The sequence below is a fragment of the Cajanus cajan genome, chromosome 2 (assembly GCF_000230855.2).
Source record: "Cajanus cajan strain Asha chromosome 2, NIPB_CcT2T_4, whole genome shotgun sequence".
NCBI lineage: Eukaryota > Viridiplantae > Streptophyta > Magnoliopsida > Fabales > Fabaceae > Cajanus > Cajanus cajan.
The window spans coordinates 58,717,103-58,735,440 of NC_138518.1; the positions used below are offsets into that span (position 1 = coordinate 58,717,103).

The 18,338-nt window shown below is 36.4% G+C and overlaps 1 protein-coding gene across 1 annotated transcript; it reads right to left on the bottom strand.

Moving 5' to 3' along the window:
- Window positions 1–1,301: 1,301 nt before the first annotated feature.
- LOC145955090 (uncharacterized) lies at window positions 1,302–6,322 on the bottom strand. The gene is made up of 3 exons (XM_083069790.1): window positions 6,065–6,322; window positions 1,605–5,152; window positions 1,302–1,321 (listed from the first exon to the last, which is right to left on the bottom strand). The coding sequence occupies exons 2-3, from the start codon at window positions 4,645–4,647 to the stop codon at window positions 1,302–1,304; spliced, it is 3,063 nt and encodes a 1,020-aa protein (XP_082925916.1). The 5' UTR covers window positions 4,648–5,152; window positions 6,065–6,322.
- Window positions 6,323–18,338: the final 12,016 nt, after the last annotated feature.

An 18,338-nucleotide genomic window follows, 5' to 3' on the forward strand; every position in this document is an offset into this window, starting at 1 on the left:
TAATTATAATTTTGACGTCCGCAGCCCCCGAAAACGCAGCCTTTCACTATGCATACATAGTAAAACACTATTCATAAATACGTATACGTAAATAGTAAAATACGTATACATAAATAGTAAAATACGTATATGTAAATAGTAAAATACATATACATGAATAGTAAAATACGGGAATAAAATACTTATTCACATAATAAATAACTCTTTTCATTTGAATAAAATTTTGGGATATTACATTTCTCCCCTCCTTTAAGAAATTTCGTCCCCGAAATTTTCCTGAAATAGAAAAGGATAATCTTCACGCATCTTGCTTTCTAACTCCCAAGTAGCACTTTCTTCAAAATGTCCTCCCCAAACGACCTTAACCAAAGGAATTTCCTTTCCTCTTAGTTGTTTCACCCTCGTATCATCAATTCTTAAAGGAACTGTTTCATAGGTGAGATTATCTTTCAATTGAACATTGTCAGACTCGATGATATGGGAAGGATCATGGACATATTTTCTGAGTTGGGAAACATGAAAGACATTATGAAGATTTGAAAGAGATGGGGGTAAGGCAATTTGATAGGCTACTTCACCAATTCTTTTAAGGATTTGATAAGGACCAATGAAACGTGGAGTAAGCTTACGGGATTTCAGTGCTCTGCCTACTCCTGTCCAAGGAGTGACTTTAAGGAATACATGATCACCTTCTTTAAACTTAAGGTCTTTTCTCCTCTTGTCATTATAACTCTTTTGCCTACTCTGAGCTGCTCTCATTCTCTCCTGGATCATCTTAACTTGTTCAGTAGTTTGTTGAACTATCTCAGGTCCTAAGATAGCATTCTCTCCAGGTTCTACCCAACACAAGGGTGTTCTACATCTCCTACCATATAGAGCTTCATAGGGTGCCATCCCAATACTGGAATGGTAGCTATTGTTGTAGGTAAATTCTATCAAAGGTAGGAAATTATCCCAACTACCCCCATGTTCTAAGATGCAAGCTCTCAACAAGTCTTCCAAAGATTGAATAGTTCTTTCGGTTTTGCCATCTGTTTGGGGATGGTAGGCTGAACTCAATCTAAGTTTAGTGCCTAAAGCCTCATGCAAACTCTCCCAAAATCTAGAGGTAAACCTAGGATCTCTGTCAGAAACTATACTAGTAGGAACCCCATGCAATCTCACAATCTCACTTATGTACAACTTGGTTAGTCTCTCCAAAGAGTATCTAATGTTAATGGGAATAAAATGGGCAGACTTAGTCAATCTATCTACAATGACCCATATAGCATCTAGGTTTTTCGTAGTTTTAGGTAATCCAACTATGAAATCCATAGAGATGCTATCCCATTTCCATACAGGCACATCCAAAGGTTGCATCAAACCTGAAGGTTTTTGGTGTTCTACCTTAGCTTTTTGACATACTAGGCAGGCATACACAAATTCCTCCACTTCCCTCTTCATCTTAGGCCACCAGAACATCTTCTTAAGGTCTTGGTACATTTTAGTGGCTCCTGGATGAATACTAAGGCTACTCCTATGTCCTTCTTCAAGAATTGCTCTCTTAAGTTCAGGCACACTAGGAATACACAACCTATCTCTAAACCTCAATACTCCATCTATACCAATTTTAAATTCACTTTCCACACCTTGATTTAACTTCTCAACTTGACTCAATAGGAAAGGGTCTATCTTCTGACCTTTTCTAATTTCATCTATCAAGCCATTAGTCACCTTCAAGGTTCCCAACCTAATACTCTTAGGAGTTAGCTCACACCCTAAACTCATATCCCTAAATTCCTCAATCATGTGCAATTCCCTCATCATTAAAGAAGAAATTCTCAAGGATTTCCTACTCAAAGCGTCAGCTACCACATTAGCTTTGCCGGGGTGATAGTTCAACTGAAAGTCATAGTCCTTAAGAAACTCTAACCATCTTCTCTGTCTCATATTTAATTCTTTTTGGTCAAACAAGTACTTAAGGCTTTTATGATCACTAAACACCTCAAATCTAGAGCCAAACAAGTAGTGCCTCCACAACTTAAGTACAAAAACTATAGCAGCTAACTCAAGGTCATGAGTAGGATAGTTTTGCTCATGGGTTTTAAGTTGTCTAGACGCATAGGCTACTACCCTTCTCTCCTGCATAAATACTCCACCTAAACCTGATTTGGAAGCATCACAAAATACCTCAAAAGTCTTGCTAGGGTCAGGTAATACTAACACAGGGGCACTAGTTAGTCTTCTCTTAAGTTCTTGAAAACTCTCTTCACACTTAGAGTCCCACACAAAAGGTTGGTTTTTCCTAGTCAATTTGGTCAAAGGTAAAGCTAATTTAGAAAAACCCTCTATAAATCTCCTATAATACCCAGCTAGTCCTAGAAAACTCCTAATCTCAAAAACTGACTTAGGTGTTTTCCATTCAAGAACCGCCTCTACCTTAGAAGGATCTACAGCTATCCCATCCTTGGATATCACATGTCCTAAAAAATTTACACTCTCCAACCAAAATTCACATTTTGCCAATTTAGCATACAACTGTTTCTCCTTAAGGGTTTGAAGAACGATCCTAAGGTGCTCAGCATGCTCCTCCCTATTCTTAGAATATACTAGAATATCATCTATGAAGACCACCACAAATCTATCCAAGTAAGGGTGAAAGATCCTATTCATGTAGTCCATGAAAACACTAGGTGCATTAGTCACACCAAAAGGCATCACTAAATACTCATAGTGCCCATAGCGGGTCCTAAAAGCAGTCTTTGGGATATCCTCGGATTTCACTCGGATTTGGTGATAACCTGATCTCAAATCTATCTTACTAAACACACAAGCCCCAACTAGCTGGTCCATAAGGTCATCTATTCTAGGCAATGGATACTTATTCTTAATGGTTACCTTATTCAATTGTCTATAATCTATGCACAATCTCATGCTCCCATCTTTCTTCTTGACCAATAGAACAGGCGCTCCCCAAGGTGAAACACTAGGCCTAATGAATTGTTTCTCTTGTAGTTCCTCTATCTGTTTCTTAAGCTCAACTAACTCTTTAGGAGACATCCTATAGGGTGCTATAGATATGGGTGCGGTACCTGGCACTAAGTCTATACTGAACTCAATCTCTCTCTCAGGTGGTAAACTAGACACATCCTTAGGAAATACTTCTGGAAATTCTCTCACTAAGGGAATCTCATCTAGCTTATTCTCAGTCTCAACTGTTAATGAAGATAAGATCATGTATACCCTTTCATTTTCCTTTAAACAAGTTTTAATGTTAGAAGCACTAAGAAATTCCGTACTCTTACATTCACAAAATGAAATGGATTTATCAAAGCAATTTAAAAGAACATGGTGAGAAGATAGCCAATCCATACCAAGGATTACATCTAATTGACTAAGAGGCAGACAGATTAAGTCAACTAGAAACTGTTTATCAGAAATTGTCAAAGGGCATTTTAAACACACTAGGGATGTAGTTACAGAACCATTAGTAGGGGTTTCAACAACTAAATCAAAATTTAATAAAGACACAGGCAATTTCAGTTTTTGGACACAAGAGATGGAAATAAAGGAATGAGTTGCACCAGAATCAAATAGTACAACAAAAGGAGTCTCAGCTATGAAACAAGTACCTTGTATCAAATTTTCTGACTGAGCAGCTTCAACACCACTAAGAGCAAATACTCTTCCTACAGTCTTTGGTCGTTCGGTTTGCGATCCTGATCCAACGACACGTGTTCTTGGTGGTTCAGAACATTGAGTGCTAATATGTCCTTTACCACTACAGTTGAAACAGGTAATCTCCTTGTCACGACATTCTGACTTGTTATGACCAACACGTCCACACTTCCCACATCTCCCTGAAAAAGTAGATCCTCCAACACTTCCAGTAGTATTTACAGTGGTTCCTCTAGTAAAGGACTTACTTCTATTATTAATAGTCATATTCCCTTGAAATCTTGTAGGGTTGGAATAAGGCTTACTTCTACTAGAAGTATTAGAATTCACTGTACGAGCAGGGCCTCCAGCTCCTTTATAGAAAGCAGCACGAGCACGGTTGTCACGATCATAAATACTGCACTTATTGACCAGAGTGGGAAAATGATATATCTCCTGATAATTGATTGCTGTTTTCACTTCAGGACGCAGACCATTTACAAACTTTATGCATTTGGCCCTTTCCCCACCTTCACCATGATAGTGTGTACAGTAGCGGACCAAAGCATCAAACTTTGCAGCATATACCTCTACCGTATCGTTTCCTTGTTTTAGTTCAAGAAATTCCATTTCCTTCCTACTCCTTACATCATCTGGAAAATATTTTTCAAGAAAGACCCTCTTGAAGTTCTCCCAATTCAAATGTACGCCTCCATCAATTATCCTCCGAAGTGCTCCTTCCCACCAAAAGTAAGCATCAGCTGTCAGCATGAAAGTGGCTAGCTTCACTCTCTCTGTAAGGGGACAATCCATAACATTAAAGATTTTCTCGATCTCTGATAACCAATTCATGGCGGCATCTGGGTCATAACCTCCTTTGAAAGTGGGTGGATTATTCCTCTGAAATTGCTCCAACCAGTTAGGAGCAACTCCATTCATATTATTGTTGTTCATAGCTTGGGCTAATGCTTGGAGAGCATCAGCAATCGCACGATCATTTCTACCAGCCATATTCTAAAGAAATAATACAATTAATAGACATAGGCAAGCATCATATCAACATAATAGATCTCACAATCAATTCATTTATCAATAAATATAGTAGACACATAACTCACGGCCGATAAAATCGACCTGCTCTGATACCACTAAATGTGACACCCTCTACCCCAACACATTAATAAACATAAACTATATTTATAAAAGATTTTCATAAAATGATATAAAATAATAAGTATCATAAGGTAGAAGATGCACATTCATAATTCATACACATAAATATTAAACTCAAGAAGTTATTATAAAACAAAGATTATAAATTAATCCCAGTAAAGGTGGCAGTGCCTCCTAGTTAGGAATCAATTTATAATTTATTAAATTACACAAGAAAAGAAAATATTTTTAGAACAAGAAAGACATAAGAGAAATCCTAGCTAAACCCGATGTCACATCCTATCAGAGCATGCCCCAAGAAGCCTTTAGGCCTCATCACCAACATCCTCATGATGATGATCACCTGCAACAAAAATTTAAACATATACAAAAAAAATAACAAGGGAGTGAGAAACATCTCACTCAGTTGTAGATGAAGAAATAAAAGTTAAATAGCACACACACATAATCATTATCATATATAATAATTATTTATCATGCAATGATGTCATAGACTCAACTCATAAATATATGCATGTGGCGCCATACGGAAGTTCACATATCATCATTGGTGACCCTAAGGCACACCTAGTTAGCATATCGTGGGTGACCCAAAGGAACACCTTGTTAGTCGTGGGTATGCGGCCTCAGCGGCACACCTGGAGTATATATGCATATGATGCATGTCATACAATCATAAACTTAACATTTAACATGTTACAGAATTTTCTATAATACACCATATCATAAGCATAATTCATATTTATATTATATTTTATTAGTCCAATAGTCCAAAAGTCCAATAGTTCAATAGTCCCATAGTCCAAAGGTTCAATAGTCCAATAGTTCATTGTCCAACAGTCCAACAGTTCAACAGTCCAAAGGTCATTAAGTCAAGGGTCCAATAGTTCAAAGGTCTTTAGGGATCATATAATTTATATTTCATGGTATAATTAAATCCTTAAGTAAAATAGGAAGCTTAATGAAAATAAGGAGGCTCGGCCTTCCATTTAGATAATAAAGTCTAAATTTATAAGTTAATAGGAGGCTTAGTCTTCCATTCAATGAATATTTTAGAATAGTAAAAGTGAAGTTATCCATTAATTATAATTATTAATTACCGCAACAAGAAAATCAAGTAGTACAAATAAAACACAGTAATAATGTATATTCAAATAATCAAACAACAAACAAGGGATCGGGAGCCAATCCAACAAACAGACTATTTAACAATTATTTCTACACCCCCAAGCAAGGTTTCCCACTCCCCCCTTACCTGGATAAATAGGAATTTGGGCAGAATCTACTCTCTTTCTCCTTAAACCGGAACCGGAACTAGAGCAGAACCTTCTCTATGCTCCTCCTCTTTTCACAACCTAGGCAGAACCTTCTCTCTTATTTTCTCTTTCTATCTCTCTAGAATTCCTTCTCTCTAAACTTTTCTTCTCCCTAGTTATGAATTTTCAAAATCCTTAGGTCCCTATTTATAGAATTTATGAAGTTACTATGCACTATGCACTATTCATTAAAATAATATTATAAATTACTATGCACTATGCACTATTCATTATTATATTCAAATTAATTATAATTTTGAAACTTCAAACGTCCGCAGCCCCCGAAAACGCAGCCTTTCACTATGCATACATAGTAAAACACTATTCATAAATACGTATACGTAAATAGTAAAATACGTATACATAAATAGTAAAATACGTATATGTAAATAGTAAAATACATATACATGAATAGTAAAATACGGGAATAAAATACTTATTCACATAATAAATAACTCTTTTCATTTGAATAAAATTTTGGGATATTACACTTCTCATAAATGGAAATAATAGTAATAGTTATGTTAAGACATTAAAGTTAGTCTTAATATAAATAGAGACATTAATTATATTTATTAAATTGTGCTCTATCTTTCAAAAAAAAATCCTTGCTTTTAGAAAAAATAAAAAACACTTTCAAATTAAGTATCAAAACAACAGCTGTAAAAAAAACATTTTACAACAGCTGTCAAGAATAAAAACAATTTTCAACATGCATAAAAGCAATTTAAGTATCAAACCATATTTTCTTTTGATTATGAAAAAAAACATATGCATTATTCTGAGACATGTTTTTTTAAACTCTTATAAAAGAATTGCTGAATGATTGATTAAGTGCAATTGAAAGTTGTAATAGTATTCACAAAGTTATATGGTTGAACTTTATTATTGTTACTGTAATAATCAATAACATTACTTATTCAATTTACACATTTTTTCAACTCCATTATAAAATAATTGCTATAGGATAATCAAGCGATTGAGAGTTAGAATAATATATAAAATTATATGTTGAAATTTTATTGGTGTTATTATAATATTTTTCTTGATAAAAAATTCTTTTATAAAAAATAAATCACTCTCTTTATTTTATTTTATTTGAAATTTAAAGATTTTGCATATGTATTGAGAAATGGAGTTAATATTTTAAATTTTATAAAAATCATTTTCTAACTTCTTAATATACTAATATTTTAATCTGTATATACATATTCATTATATCAATATAATTAAAATTTATAATAAATTATATATATTTTTAAGGGTAATAAATTATGTATAAAAAATTATGTTTGAATATATAAAATATATTTAAAATAAGTATATATAAATATTTTTAAATATATAAATTATATTTTAAATTTATAATAAATAATTTGCATTATAAAAAAACATATTTTTATTTATTAATAATTTATTTTAAGACATTAATATTTAATTCATAAATAATTCTAATAAATAAAAATTAAATTATAAGAAGTTAAAAAAATTATAAATTTTTTGTTAAAGAAAAACTCTTAAAAGAATAGATATTTATATTTAATATATATGAATTTATTATTTATCTTTTATATGAATTATATTTTGTCCCATATATATAATATTTTAATTTATTCTCACTCAAAAATAAAATTTTAAGAATGTAAAATAAGAAAAATTTAATGTTTTACTGATATCATAGAAAAGATAATTAAAATGGATTTTTTCTTCACTAAGACGTCAAATAAATTTAAATGAAGGAAGTAACATTTAACAGTGAACACGAAGTATTTCCAATCAAGTAGTGAATATTCATTTAAGTAGTTAACCTCGTTTCACAAATACCTAAAATTTTAAACCTAATCTCATTTGGGAGAGATTCAATAAATAACACTAATTATTTTTTTTTTGACTTTTTAATAAAAAATTTATTCTATTTTGATTATTATTTTATAATATAAAAAATTAAATATTAGGATTGTTGTAACGACCCGGCAGGCTACTACACTCACAATCACAGCACACCGGAAACACTAGACAGAATAGAACGAGTATATAAATATAGGATCTAGAATATAAATATATACAAATGTCCTAATCTGACTAGAGTTAGGGCGTACAATACAAAAATTACATCAAAAAGCCACTATGCCAAGTGACTGAAACAAACAAAACATCAAAAGAACTCAGCTCCACCTGTCAGCTACAGACTCACCACTGTCCACCACGTATCCCTGCTCTGCTCCCATTGATCATCACAGTCCAACCACATGGAAAACAAAAAGGGTAAGCTAGCATGAAAAGAAACCACATAAAATAAGATTTAAGTAACAAGAACAACTATAATTTATCAACACTTCATCAATATGTACCCCGTCAATCCTTACAATATAATTATCCATAACATACAATGCGTCGTCACGCATATCAACTCAGAGATCTCCTACAACAACTCAGTCTTTCGGCCTACAACAACTCAGTCGTTCGGCCTACAACAACTCAGCCTTTCGGCCTACAACAACTCAGCCATTATGGCCTACATCAACTCATCCAACAATCAACACAACTTTTCTACATTCAACACAATACAACTTTTAACAACACAATTAATTATAGATCAACATTATCAACAGTATTATCTACTAATCCTTACATCATATCCAACAATTTCAACTCACCTCTTCATAAAACAACCTTCTACAGCATATAGTGAATTGTCATCTCCGCGCCCGGCACACTCGTGGTTGCGCCCAGCGCGACACAACCAGAGAGCATCAGGGACCAACACGCTCGGCGCAATACATATTGCGCCCGACGTGAGGGAAGGCAGAGACCTCACAGGATCTCACATGCCCGGCGTACGAACCCGCGCCCAGCGCAGGGTAGGCAGAGATTTTCTCCAAGTCTCACGCTCGGCGCAATATATATTGCGCCCAGCGCCACCTCTGGCAGAGACTCCCATGGAGTCTCCACGCTCGGCAAGACAAAGCCAAGCCCAGCGCCACACCAGAACCTCAAAACTTGAGTCATACACTGATATCGCGCCCAGCGCGGTTCCACCACGCCTAGCGAGGGCCATCTAGAGACTCACATCCTCAAGCCTGCCTGGCGCATTCACCATTGCGCCTGGCGTGCTTGCCTAAATGGAGTCTCTGATGGTCACGCGTCCGACGCGAAGAACTACGCCCGGCGTGATACCCAGCAGCAACCCTCAAACTTTCGAAAATCTCATCAAAACCTGCATACTAACTAGGAAATCCCACATGCAATCGGCCCAAAATACTGCATTTCCATCAAGCATCACGAAAAACCTCTCATTTCCAACATGCAACCATAGAATCAAGAAAACCCAAATTTTTGAAATGAAACCCCAAACTCCCTAAAAAAATCCATTTTTAGCAATCACCACCCAGAATCAACAACCATCAATCAGAAATTGAGTTTCTAGAACTCGTTTGCAACCAAAATCCACAAGAACTAGCTTCCCTTACCTCGGGCAAAGATTCCGAGTTTTGGGACAGCGAAAAGAGAGGAAATGGAGAAGAAAGCGAGATGACTCCGGTTCAGCTAGCTCCACCTACTCTATGATCAGCACCTTCCACTACAAGTCCACCACAAGGAATCAGAAATTTGAAAGGAATGGGGAGAAAAGAGAGCAAGAGTAGAGAGTGAGGGTTCGGGGGGAAAAGTAAAGGAAGAATAAAAGGAAAGTGGGTCTTACAATTGTTATGCACTGAGGGTTACTACATACATACACATGTCTCCACGTTATCTATTTTGGGCCATGGTTTTGTTTTTGAATATCACGGTTTTATTTTTAGATACCACCCAAAAGGCCTCTCAATCAATATAGACAATTGTGTTTGAAATTTAAAGATTTTGCATATGTATTGAGAAATGGAGTTAATATTTTAAATTTTATAAAAATCATTTTCTAACTTCTTAATATACTAATATTTTAATCTGTATATACATATTCATTATATCAATATAATTAAAATTTATAATAAATTATATATATTTTTAAGGGTAATAAATTATGTATAAAAAATTATGTTTGAATATATAAAATATATTTAAAATAAGTATATATAAATATATTTAAATATATAAATTATATTTTAAATTTATAATAAATAATTTGCATTATAAAAAAAACATATTTTTATTTATTAATAATTTATTTTAAGACATTAATATTTAATTCATAAATAATTCTAATAAATAAAAATTAAATTATAAGAAGTTAAAAAAATTATAAATTTTTCGACCTGCTCTGATACCACTAAATGTGACACCCTCTACCCCATTATTAATATACAACAAATGTAACAATAAAATATTTCTTTTCTTCTTATTGGGTAAATAAAATTTTTCATAGTTGACAAATATTTCAGATATCACAAGGTAGAAGATTCACATTCGTAACTCATAAATCATAACTACAGTGTAAAAAAATTATAAAAGAAAAGAAGTTAAGATTTTCAATACAATTTAGTGAAAACAAGAAATCATATATATACAAATAATAATAAAGGAAATATAAATTAACTCCAGTAAAGGTGGCAGTGCCTCCTGGTTAGGAATCAATTTATATTTTCCAAATCATGTAATAAAATATAACAAAGATATTCATTCTGGTCTTTTATCAAGAACGTTCAAATTACAATTCTTAACATACATTTTCCTTGAATTATAAACTTTATCTACGTTATCTCTTCGTTAGAAATTACAAAGAAGAGAAACTAAAGTTATTAAAACAATAACATATTAAACTAAAAATAATTATGCCCCGATGTCACATCCTATCAGAGCATGCCCAATTGAAGCCTTTAAGCCTCATCACCAACATCCTCATGATGCTGATCATCTGCAACATAATTTAAAACATATACAAAAACAACAAGGGAGTGAGAAACATCTCACTCAGTTTCAGGTGCAGAAATAAAGGCTAGATAGCACCCACACACACAACAAATATAAGTCACTTATAAATAATACACATACATCATCAATATCACATATATATTCATTTATCATGCAATGATGTCATGATCTTGACTTATAAATGCATGCATGTGGCGCCATAAGGAAGTTTCACATATCATCACTGGTGACCCTAAGGCACACCTGGTTACATCACTGGTGACCCAAAGGTACACCTGGTTACATCACTGGTGACCCGAAGGTACACCTGGTTAGCAAGTTACATCGCTGGTGACCCAAAGGTACACCTCGTTAGCAAGTTACATCACTGGTGACCCCAAGGTACACCTCGTTAGCAAGTTACATCACTGGTATGCGGCCTCAGCGGCACACCTGGAATAATATATGCGTATGATGCATGTCATACCATCATAATCTCATTGACTCAATATTTAACTTGTTACATAATTTCATTTAGTACATCATGTCCTCATTTGTCATAGTCTCATAATCATAGTTTGTCTCAATAGTCAATTCTTAGATCTCATGTCATTTGTCCATATTTCACAAGGTCATATCATCAATACTCCTCATAAGGTCCGCATAGGTATTCACAGAGATTCAGAGAGCATTCTTATTCATATTAAAACTCATGTATTATTAACATTAATTTCATATTCATTTATTACTTCAACAAAGAAAAAAGTAGAATAAATAGAAAATCGGACAGAACAACGGCACCTTCAACAAAAACAAAGTAGAGTAAATAGAAAATCAAACAGAACAACGGCACCTTCAACAAAGAACAAAGTAAAGTAAATAGAAAATCAAACAGAACAACGGCATCTTCAACAAAGAACAAAGTAGAGTAAATAGAAAATCAGACAGAACAACGGCAAGGGATTGGGGGCCAATCCGACAAACAACTATCCAACAATTATCCCCACACCCTTGAGCGAGGTTCTCACTCCCCCCCTTACCTGGATAAGCAGGAGCTGGAACTTGGGCAGGGCCTCCTCTGGATTCTCTCTTTCTTCCCTCTCTTTCTCTCTTTCTTTCTCTCTCTCTCTCTCTCTCTCTCTCTCTCTCTCTCTCTCCTCTTTCTCTCTCTAAGATTATCACTTCTTGCTCGGTATAAAATTTTCACCCCCCCTTGGCCCTATTTATAGGCAAACTGGTGTACCCGGAACGGCCCGTATTGAATTCGGAACGGCCCGTTCCAGATCCTTCGAATTTGTGCAAATTTCTCAACTGGAACGGCCCGTTCCAAAATTGGAACGGCCCGTTCCCAAAAAGCAGAACGGCCCGTTCTAAAACCAGAACGGCCCGTTCTCAATCTCAGCAGAACGGCTCGTTCTCCCTCCTGAACGGCCCGTTCTCCATACCAGAACGGCCCGTTCCAGGCCCGTTCTGGGACTACAAAAACCTCACATTTTCAACATTTGGAACGGCCCGTTTCACTTTTGGAACGGCCCGTTCCGGAACCCAAAATACCCCTATAACTTTATTAAAATTACGAAAATGCCATTAAAATAATAATAATAAAAATTTGGGTGTTACAATTCTCCCCTCCTTTTAGAAATTTCGTCCCCGAAATTTACCTGAAAACAGATATGGATGAGCTTCTCGCATCTTGCTTTCTAATTCCCATGTAGCACTTTCTTCAATATTTCCTCCCCAAACGACCTTAACCAAAGGGATTTCCTTTCCTCTTAGTTGTTTCACTCTCGTGTCATCAATCCTTAGAGGAACCGTTTCATAAGTAAGATTATCCTTCAACTGAATGTTGTCAGACTCAATGATATGGGAAGGATCATGGACATACTTTCTGAGTTGGGAAACATGAAAGACACTATGGAGATTTGAAAGAGATGGAGGCAAAGCAATTTGATAGGCCACTTCACCGATTCTTTTAAGAATTTGATAAGGACCAATGAAACGTGGAGTAAGCTTACGGGATTTCAGTGCTCTGCCTACTCCTGTCCAAGGAGTGACTTTAAGGAATACATGATCACCTTCTTTAAACTTAAGGTCTTTTCTCCTCTTGTCATTATAACTCTTTTGCCTACTCTGGGTTGCTCTCATCTTCTCTTGGATCATCTTAACCTGTTCAGTAGTTTGTTGAACTATCTCAGGTCCTAACATGACATTCTCTCCAGGTTCTGTCCAACATAAAGGTGTTCTACATCTCCTACCATACAGAGCCTCATATGGTGCCATCCCAATACTAGAATGGTAGCTATTATTGTAGGTAAATTCTATCAAAGGTAGGAAATGTAACAGCCCAAGCAACCCGCATGAGGATATTGTCCGCTTTGGCCCACGGCCGCACGGTTTTGCTCTTGGCGATGACACGCATGCCACCCCAAAAGGCCTCCTCACAAGGAAGGTATCCACACCCATATATATGGCATGCTTCGTTCGCCTTCCTAACCGATGTGGGACTATATCCACCCCCCCTCAAGGGAGTCCAGCGCCCTCGCTGGCACACCGATCCGGGCCCCGGCTCTGATACCAATGTAACAGCCCAAGCAACCCGCATGAGGATATTGTCCGCTTTGGCCCACGGCCGCACGGTTTTGCTCTTGGCGATGACACGCATGCCACCCCAAAAGGCCTCCTCACAAGGAAGGTATCCACACCCATATATATGGCATGCTTCGTTCGCCTTCCTAACCGAAGCATGCCATATATATGGGTGTGGATACCTTCCTTGTGAGGAGGCCTTTTGGGGTGGCATGCGTGTCATCGCCAAGAGCAAAACCGTGCGGCCGTGGGCCAAAGCGGACAATATCCTCATGCGGGTTGCTTGGGCTGTTACATGAAACTATCCCAACTACCCTCATGTTCTAAGATGCAAGTCCTCAACAAGTCTTCCAAAGATTGTATGGTTCTCTCAGTTTGGCCATCTGTTTGGGGATGGTAAGCTGAACTCAATTTAAGCTTAGTGCCTAAAGCCTTATGCAAACTCTCCCAAAATCTAGAGGTGAACCTAGGATCTCTATCAGACACAATACTAGTAGGAACTCCATGCAACCTCACGATCTCACTGATGTACAACTTGGTTAACCTCTCCAAAGAGTACCTAATATTAATGGGAATAAAATGGGCAGACTTAGTCAATCTATCCACAATGACCCATATAGCATCCAAGTTCTTCACAGTCTTAGGTAACCCAACTACAAAATCCATAGAGATGCTATCCCACTTCCACACAGGCACATCTAAAGGTTGCATCAAACCTGAAGGTTTTTGGTGTTCTACCTTAGCTTTCTGACATACTAAGCAAGCATACACAAATTCCTCCACTTCCCTCTTCATCTTAGGCCACCAAAACATCTTCTTAAGGTCTTGGTACATCTTAGTGGCTCCTGGATGGATACTAAGGATACTCTTATGACCTTCTTCCAGGATTGCTCTCTTAAGTTCTGGCACACTAGGAATGCACAACCTATCCTTAAATCTTAAAACTCCATCCACTCCAATTCTAAACTCACTTTTCACACCTTGATTCAACTTCTCTACCCGACTCAATAAGAAAGGATCCATCTTCTGACCTTCTCTAATCTCATCTATCAAGCTATTAGCCACTCTCAAAGCTCCCAACTTAATACTCTTAGAGGTCAACTCACACCCTAAGCTCATATCCCTAAACTCCTCAATCATTTGCAATTCCCTAATCATCAAGGAAGACATTCTCAAAGATTTTCTACTCAAAGCATCAGCTACAACATTAGCCTTGCCAGGGTGATAATTCAATTGAAAGTCATAATCCTTAAGAAACTCTAACCATCTCCTTTGCCTCATATTCAATTCCTTTTGGTCAAACAAGTACTTAAGGCTTTTATGGTCACTAAAAACCTCAAATCTAGACCCAAACAAGTAATGTCTCCACAACTTGAGCACAAAAACTATTGCAGCTAACTCAAGGTCATGGGTAGGATAGTTTTGCTCATGAATTTTAAGTTGTCTTGAAGCATAGGCTACTACCTTACCCTCTTGCATAAGCACTCCTCCTAAACCCAATTTAGAAGCATCACAAAATACCTCAAAAGTCTTACTAGGATCAGGTAACACTAACACAGGAGCACTAGTTAATCTCCTCTTAAGCTCTTGAAAACTCTCCTGACACCTAGAATCCCACACAAAAGGTTGGTCTTTCTTCGTCAGCTTAGTCAAAGGAAGAGCTAGCCTAGAGAAATTCTCTATGAACCTTCTGTAATAACCAGCTAGTCCTAGGAAACTCCTAATCTCAAATACTGATTTAGGTGTTCTCCACTCTAACACAGCTTCTACCTTAGCAGGATCTACAGCTATTCCACCCTTGGATATCACATGTCCTAGAAAGTTCACACTATCCAACCAAAATTCACATTTTGACAATTTAGCATACAACTGTTTCTCCTTAAGGGTTTGAAGAACGATCCTAAGGTGCTCAACATGCTCTTCCCTAGTCTTGGAATACACTAGGATATCATCTATGAAGACCACTACAAATCTATCCAAGTAAGGGTGAAAGATCCTATTCATGTAGTCCATAAAAACACCAGGTGCATTAGTCACACCAAAAGGCATAACTAAATACTCATAGTGCCCATAGCGGGTTCTAAAGGCAGTCTTAGGAACATCCTCAGTTCTCACTCTAATCTGATGGTATCCTGACCTTAAATCTATCTTACTGAACACACAAGCTCCAACTAGTTGATCCATAAGGTCATCTATCCTAGGCAAAGGATACTTATTCTTAATGGTCACTTTATTCAGTTGCCTATAGTCTACGCACAACCTCATGCTCCCATCTTTCTTCTTAACCAATAAAACAGGCGCTCCCCAAGGCGAGACACTAGGTCTAATGAATTGTTTTCCTTGTAATTCCTCTATTTGTCTCTTAAGCTCAACTAACTCTTTAGGGGACATCCTATAGGGTGCTATAGATATAGGTGGGGTACCTGGTACTAAGTCTATGCTAAACTCAATCTCTCTCTCAGGTGGTAAACTAGACACATCCTTAGGAAATACTTCTGGAAATTCTCTCACTAAGGGAATCTCATCTAGCTTACTATCAGCCTCAAGTGTTAAAGAGGCTAAGATCATGTACACTCTTTCATTGTCTTTTAAACAAGTTTTAATGTCAGCAGCACTAAGAAATTCCATACTCTTACATTCACCAAAGGAAATAGATTTCTCAAAGCAGTTTAAAAGGACATGGTGAGAAGATAGCCAATCCATACCAAGAATTACATCTAATTGACTAAGAGGCAAACAAATTAAGTCAACTAGAAACTGCTTATCAGAAACTGTCAAAGGACATTTCAAACACACTAGGGATGTAGTCACAGGACCATTAGTAGGGGTTTCCACAACTAAATCAAAATCTAACAAAGACACAGGCAAATTCAATTTTTGGACACAAGAGACAGAAATAAAGGAATGAGTTGCACCAGAATCAAATAGTACAACAAAAGGAGTCTCAGCTATGAAACAAGTACCTTGTATCAAATTTTCTGACCGAGAAGCTTCAGCACCACTAAGAGCAAATACTCTCCCTACAGTCTTTGGACGCTCAATTTGCGAACCCGATCCAATAACACTTGTTCTTTGTGATTCAGGACATTGGGTACTGATGTGACCTTTACCATTGCAGTTGAAGCAGGTAACTTCCCTGTCACGACACCCAGACTGATTATGACCAACAAGTCCACACTTCCAGCATCTTACTGAAGGAGTGGACACAGACCCTCCAACACTTCCAGTAGCACTAACAGTGGATCCTCTAGTAAGCAACTTGCTTTTATTAGCAGCAGCTTTACTCCCTTGAAATCTATTGGAAGCGGAGTAAGGCTTGCTCCTACCCGAAGTACTAGAACTCACAGCACGGATAGGACCTCCAACTCCTTTATAAAAAGCAGCACGAGCACGGTTGTCATGATCATAAATGCTGCACTTATTGACCAGAGTGGGAAAGTGATATATCTCCTGATAGTTAATTGCAGTTTTTACTTCCGGACGCAGACCATTTACAAATTTTATGCATTTAGCTCTTTCACCACCCTCACCATGGTAGTGTGTGCAATAACGAACCAAAGCATCAAATTTGGCAGCATACACAGTCACTATGTCGTTCCCTTGATTCAGCTCAAGGAATTCCATTTCTTTCCGACTTCTCACATCATCCGGGAAATACTTCTCAAGAAAGACCTTCTTGAAGTTGTCCCAATTCAAGTGCACCCCTCCATCAATCATCCTCCGAAGTGCTCCTTCCCACCAAAAGTGAGCATCAGCAGTCAACATGAATGTGGCCAACTTCACCTTCTGAGCGATGGGACAATCCATAACATTGAAAATTTTCTCTATTTCTGTTAGCCAATTCATAGCAGCATCTGGGTCATATCCTCCTTTAAAGGTAGGTGGGTGATTTCGTTGAAATTGCTCCAACCAGTTAGGAGTAACTTCAGTCCTATTGTTATTATTCATAGCTTGTGCTAATGCTTGAAGAGCATCGGCAATCGCACGATCATTTCTACCAGCCATAGTCTAAGAAAATAATACAATCAATAAACATAATCAATCATCATACTAGCATACCAACAAGTTTTACAATCAATTCAGTCCATCATTCATGTACCAAATAAACATAGTAAACCAAATAAGCATAGTAAACTCATAACTCACGGTCGATTAGATCGACCTGCTCTGATACCACTAAATGTGACACCCTCTACCCCATTATTAATATACAACAAATGTAACAATAAAATATTTCTTTTCTTCTTATTGGGTAAATAAAATTTTTCATAATTGACAAATATTTCAGATATCACAAGGTAGAAGATTCACATTCGTAACTCATAAATCATAACTACAGTGTAAAAAAATTATAAAAGAAAAGAAGTTAAGATTTTCAATACAATTTAGTGAAAACAAGAAATCATATATATACAAATAATAATAAAGGAAATATAAATTAACTCCAGTAAAGGTGGCAGTGCCTCCTGGTTAGGAATCAATTTATATTTTCCAAATCATGTAATAAAATATAACAAAGATATTCATTCTGGTCTTTTATCAAGAACGTTCAAATTACAATTCTTAACATACATTTTCCTTGAATTATAAACTTTATCTACGTTATCTCTTCGTTAGAAATTACAAAGAAGAGAAACTAAAGTTATTAAAACAATAACATATTAAACTAAAAATAACTATGCCCCGATGTCACATCCTATCAGAGCATGCCCAATTGAAGCCTTTAAGCCTCATCACCAACATCCTCATGATGCTGATCATCTGCAACATAATTTAAAACAT

Coding starts and splice junctions, on each gene's coding strand:
- LOC145955090 (XM_083069790.1), bottom strand. CDS start 4,647: ATGGCTGGTAGAAATGATCGTGCGATTGCTGATGCTCTCCAAGCATTA. Junction 1,322..1,604: donor GGAAAGTGAATTTAAAATTG/GTATAGATGGAG, acceptor GAAATGGGATAG/CATCTCTATGGATTTCATAG.